The sequence below is a fragment of the Oryctolagus cuniculus genome, chromosome 6, assembly GCF_964237555.1.
Source record: "Oryctolagus cuniculus chromosome 6, mOryCun1.1, whole genome shotgun sequence".
NCBI classification, from domain to species: Eukaryota; Metazoa; Chordata; class Mammalia; order Lagomorpha; family Leporidae; genus Oryctolagus; species Oryctolagus cuniculus.
In genome coordinates, this window is record NC_091437.1 from 133,457,963 (window position 1) to 133,463,962 (window position 6,000).

At 44.4% G+C, this 6,000-nt stretch overlaps 1 protein-coding gene and 1 long non-coding RNA gene across 2 annotated transcripts in view; one reads left to right on the forward strand and one right to left on the reverse strand.

The window, feature by feature from the left end:
- Positions 1–3,715, reverse strand: part of EIF3E (eukaryotic translation initiation factor 3 subunit E) — a 44,871-nt gene extending 41,156 nt beyond the window's left edge. Inside the window, exon 1 of the mRNA XM_002710732.5 lies at positions 3,531–3,715. Within this exon, the coding sequence (XP_002710778.1) occupies positions 3,531–3,620 (90 nt within the window). The 5' untranslated portion in view covers positions 3,621–3,715. The remainder of the gene's footprint in view (positions 1–3,530) is intronic.
- A 54-nt stretch (positions 3,716–3,769) lies between these two features.
- Positions 3,770–5,010, forward strand: LOC127490751 (uncharacterized). The gene is made up of 3 exons (XR_007919142.2): positions 3,770–4,023; positions 4,177–4,291; positions 4,778–5,010. It is a non-coding gene; the product is annotated as an uncharacterized lncRNA (long non-coding RNA).
- Positions 5,011–6,000: the final 990 nt, after the last annotated feature.

A 6,000-nucleotide genomic window follows, 5' to 3' on the forward strand; every position in this document is an offset into this window, starting at 1 on the left:
ACAGGAAAGTGGCCCAAATACTTGTGTCCCTGCCACCCAGGGCGGAGAATGGGATGGAGTTTCCGGCTTCAGTCTGGCGCAGGACCTGGTGGTTGCAATCATTTGCAGAGGGAACCAGCAGATGGAAGATATATCTCTATCTCTCTGACTCTATCACTGCCTGTCAAAAAAACTGAAATTATTAAAAACCCAATGAAAAATTAAAAACTGATAATACCAGTGTTTGTGTGGATGAAGACCAATTGGATATATTCATATCCGACTGGCAACTGTACAACTATCTTGGGAAACTGTTATCTCCTAAAGGCAAACCTACTTTTTGATCCTGCAATTCTGCTCCTTGGTACCCCAAAGAAGTATGTACATATATATTCAAAGTTCAGTTCTGAAAATGTTCACAACAGCACTACCTAGTAGCCAAGTCCATCGGTGTTGGGATGGATAAAGTGTAGCACACTCAAAAAATGGATTAATATTCATCATTGGAATAAAAATCAATGAATTATGGCTGTGGTAAAAAACTTAGCTGACTCTCACAAACAAGGGTGAGTGGAAAAAACAGCAAATGAAACAGTGTGTACTGACTACAGTGTGTCAGAAGAAAGGTTTAGGAGATTTGTCATGTTCTATACATTGATCCAGGTGGCCGTCACACAGGTTCATTGTTCACGTTGAAAAAACTTCATAGGGCTGGTGCTGTGGTGTAGCGGGTTAAGCCGCCACCTGCAGTGCCAGCATCCCATATGGGCTCTGGGTTCTAGTCCTGGTTGCTCCTCTTCCAGTCCAGCTCTCTGTTGTGGCCTGGGAAGGCAGTGGAGGATGGCCCAAGTGCTTGGGCCCTGCACCCGCATGGGAGACCAGGAGGAAGCACCTGGCTCCTGGCTTCGAATTGGCACAGCCAGCCGGCCGTGGCGGCCATTTGGGGGGTGAACCAACGGAAGGAAGACCTTTCTTTCTATAGCGATCTGATCTTTTTTCTGTCATCTCTACCTCTACTGTCATTTTCCACATACCCAACATTCATACGAAAGATTTTTAAAAACAACTTTATCCAGTACTTCATCTCCCAGGATTCCAACTTATAATCACCCCTTCCATCACTGCTACTAAAGGCTTCAGCATCCTATCTACATTTTCCATTTTTACTCCCCCTTTTGATCCTCAGAACACAGCAGAGACCAAAGTTCCTACCCTCATGAAGCTTACACTCTCCAACACACTACGAATATATCAAACTGGTTGTTTAAAAGTTTAAAAAGTCATTTATGTTTATTAATTGACAAGGCAGGGAAACACACAAAGATAGAAACAGAAGCTGGAATCATCATCAGAGCTGGGACTGGATCCCAGGCACTGATACGGAATATGGACAACCCAAGCAACATCCGTTATAACCACCATGCCAAATGCCTGCACTCGAGCTATTTTTCTTACTCCAGTATCTTCTTGTATCACAACCACTGATAGCATCCTAACCTTCTAGCAAGATTCAACTTACAGCCATTCCTCCACAAAGCCCATTTTGTTCAATGATGATGTAACAGATTCTCAATTCTGATAACTCTGCCAGTACTTTTCTCACTACTTTTTGTCTTCTATTAGACATTCAACTCTAAAAAATATGTAAGTATTTTAGTGGTGAGGTATCTGTTTTTGTTTTTTTTTTTTCCTCCTTGGATTTCTCACAATTCCATGGCCCTAGATTTAGTGAATGCTAACTAAATAACTTTGGCATCTGTCTTCCTCTTGGTGTATTACATCCATCTTCCAAGGATCCTGAGCTGCCATTCATAGCATTAGTCTTGAGCTATGAAAAAACCAGTTTACCAGAAGTCACTGTGCACTTACTCCCCATGTAGGACCTCCGTCCTTAATGAGTTGTACTATGAGAATTAACTGTAAAAGTTGTTCTCAAATTGTACTCTATATCTTGTGTGTGGGAGGGGGGCTACAAACTGTTGAAATCTGTACTTAACATAGAGTTGGTTCTCTGTATATAAAATTAAACTAAAAATGAACCATAATGAAGAAGGGGATGGGAGAGGGCATAGGAGGTAGGATGAGAGGGTGGGTATGGGGGAAAAAAGCACTATATTCTTAAAGTTGCACCTATGAAAAATGCATTCATTAAATAAAAGCTTTAAAAAAAACTAGTTTAGGTTTCTCTTGCCTGCCTTAAAAAACAAGTTTACAGAATACAAACATATTAACTTCAGGCTAGCTAAGAGCATTTCTGCCTTTAATAGTTGGTAAAAGAGTTCAAAACGTGCCATTTTCCTCTTCCTTCATTACTGGTGTGAGTTATCCACAAAAGGAAGCAGAAGGTGGGTTAGGCCACTGTACTCAAACTCTGAAATACAGCAATAACATGAAAAGTCAAGCAAAAATGTTGTCCTTTCAAGGAAAGACTTTATGTGGCCACTAGACAATTACTGAAAATGAACTTGCTGTTTCCTACCATCAAAGTTGTCTATAGGCATTCGGGCTCTTATGAACTCAAGGATTTTCTCTGTACAAATTAACCAAAACTACATGGACACTTGGAAAAACTATCAGAAAAAGTTAACATATATTTGTAGGAATTTTAAAAAATATTTTTAATTGCTGTTGGGACACACCAAATGCATTCCGCAGATCTAGAGCTTCCAGAAACAGAATTCATTTATTTTTCTGGACAAAATTTCTAATTCCTTCATCATAGTAATATTACTTTATTCCAATGACCAACATCAATTTTCCAATAAGCTAGGTATAACTAAACCCAATAAAATTTAGCTCCTCTCCTTCTTTAAAGTTCAAACATTTAGGCCTGAGATGTTTTAAAATGGAGTTGCAGAAGGACAGACTTATTTAAACATCTTGAACATCTAACCGAGTTTTAATGACCAATACAATCACTTGTACTTGGAAGCCTGTACATCTACACAGTGGAAAACAAATGTTGAGTTCGTTTGTGGACAGCGTTTTTTTTTTTTTTTTTTTTTCCGGTCCGCGTCCCCATTGGCCCAAATATGCTACACTTCCAGGAAGTAGCTACTTATTTAACTGCAGGGGAAAAAAAAAACTCATTTCAAAGAAATTAAAGCTGCTAGAGATGTTAAGTCTAAGAAAATCATTTCAAGTGTCCTGGCATACAAAGCCCCAAATCCAAGCCCAGGCTTCCCAGGTCTCACAAGAGCGATCAAAAGCTCTAACTCCGAGGTGCCCAAGGGAAGCAGAGCGACAGCTTCACTCCAGCTGAGCCAGTCCCCCACTTCCGAGAGGAACTGACGCCGAAGCCTCTGCGGCCCCGGCAACTCAACACGTGAAGCAGGGGCTCCCCGCTCCTCCCCACCGCCGAATTCAGCCCTGCGGACCTGCGGGGACGACGGTAACCCCCCGGTAGGTCCTGACGGCCGGGGCCGGGGCCGGGACCGCATTCGGCGGCCGCCTCGCACGTGTGTCAGGCCGAGGGCTGCAGCCATCGCCTCTCGGCCTTGCCCGGCCCCCTACCCGCTCCCACACCTTCCTCGCGCCCCAATCCCCCTCACCTCCTTTACGGAGAGGAACTCAAGCAGCGGAAAGACCAGATGCCGGTCCAAAAAGTGCGCGATCCGAGTAGTCAAGTCGTACTCCGCCATCTTGCCAAAGAAAAAGGGAGTCTGTGTTCACTAAAACTTTATTGACAGCACCGACAATGCACAGACACCGACTGCGCATGTGCGTTGGTTAAACCGGCCCAGGGAGTGGAGCCGGTTCCGCCTAGCGCGCGCAGAGAACAACCACGCATGCGCACAAGGCACCTTCTGCCGCCCTGGGCGTGTACTGCTACGGCGCTAGCCGCGGAGTACCGCGGCTGATGTCTTGCAAGTTAGCAGTCCGTGGTCTGCAGGCGATTCCGTTAATAATCACTGAAAGCTCAGAAATGATTGCCAGGGCAATGTCAGTTCCGTTCGGAATGCGACAAAGGCCAAGACAATGAGGGTTTCGCTCTTCGGGAAGTTTCGTACAGGGAGGAATATCTGAGCTTTCTTTCAGCATCGAGTAATGGTTTTGTAAAGTTGTGAAATTAAGGTGGGAGGGTGGGCGGTTTTAGCTTCGTGGGTAAGGCGCCGGCCAAGATTTGTGTTCTGCATGGGAGCCCCAGGGTTCCACACCCAGCCTGGCTCCTCACTCCAGCTTCCTTCTGGGGCGTAGGTTGGGAGGCAGCGATCCTGGCTCTGCTCAGAGGGAGACCAGGGTTAAGTTCTTCTCTCCCGAATTCCACTTGGTCCAGCCTGGCCATCCCAGACAGTGGGGGAGTGAACCCACGGTAGGAATGCATATTCTCTCTCTAGCATTAAAAAAAAATTTTAAGTGGGGTGGGGTGGGGGTGGGGGTGAGGGTAGTGGCTCTAGACAGAAAACAAGTGAAATAATTGCATAATGTAGTAAGAACTGTAACTTGGCAGAGGTGATTGGGTTGGGCCCATTTAATTAGAGTGAAAGAAACTCCAAATCAGGATTGCCAGAGAAAAATCAGTGGCAATTAAGGTGGTCAAAGAAAATTGAGATAAGGTAACAATTTAGCTGAGTAAGAGAAAGGTGACTAAAATTAGAGCCTAGAGAAAAGACTAAATCCTTGAGACAGGAAAGAATTTGGTGTGTTTCAGAAACTGTTATGTCATGTGATTGAAGAGTGAGGTTAAAGAAGTTAAGAGAGGCAGGCGCTGTGGCGCAGTAGGTTAATCCTCCGCCTGTGGCGCGGGCATCCCTTATGGGCGCCGGTTTTAGTCACGTCTGCTCTTCTTCCAATCCAGCTCTCTGCTATGGCCTAGGAAAGCAGTAGAAGATGGCCCAAGTCTTTGGGCCTCTGTACCTGTGTGGGAGATGGGAGGAAGCTCCTGGCTTCTGGCTTCAGACCAGCGCAGCTACTGCCTTTGTGGCCACTGGGGAGTGAACCAGCGGACTGAAGACCTTTCTGTCTGTCTGTCCTTCTCACTGTCTGTAACTCTACCTCTCAAATAAATAAAATCTTTAAAAAAAAAAAAAAGTTGAGAAGAAATGCCAGTTGTTAACTTCTTTTCATCTTTCAAGCCTTTTCCTTTTGCATAGCCCCAGGGGTCCTGAACCTTTTCCTTAAGTGATAATAGCCAATGTAATGACTTTATGTAATTTACACATTGACAACTCCCAAATTATAGCCCCAGTGTCAACTGTTAATCCTAGATTCACACATACCCAACATCTCAACATGGCCCCAACCAGACTCACTCATGTAGCCCAACAAAATATCCTCCATCTGAGCTCTCTGTGCTCTTCTCTCAGTCAATGGCAACTCCATCCATCCAGTTGCTCCGAAGCAAAATCTTGGAGTCATCCTTAACTTTTATCTCTCTCTTATACGCTACAACGAATCCATCAACAAACTCTTTGATTCTAGCCTGAAAGGCTTATCCCGATCCAGTCAGTTCCTGCCACCTCCCAAGTTACACCTTGCATCTAAACCACCATCATCTAGCTTTGAATTTTGAAAGAGCCTCCTTATTTATCACTTTGCTTCCCTTCTTTTCCTCCCATGCTTTATTCTTCACACAGCAGCCAGAGTGACTTTTGTAAGTCAAATTATGTTCAAAACCCTCTAAACCTTGCTGTCTCACTCATAAATGTTATAATGGCCTTAAAAGCTGTAGATCATCTGGACCCATAACCTCTCTCCTGATCTCCCACATCTCTGCTTCATCACTGTGACCCAGCCATATATATTTTCCTTCAGTTCTTCAGCTACTCCTCCTCAGTTTCCAGATTGGCCTCTTTTATTTGCTGTGTACTGTACCTGAATGTTCTTCCCTCAGTTCTTTGCATGATGGCTCTTTCTCCATTCCCTTCATGTTCTGCTTATATTTCATCCACCCAATGAGACCTCCCTCAACCAATCTACTTAACACCGGCCCCCCACAAACTAATGACAACATTATGCATTGTTGTACAGTATAGTATAGGTAAGGAGCACACAGGATATCCCGGTATTATTTCTGACAAC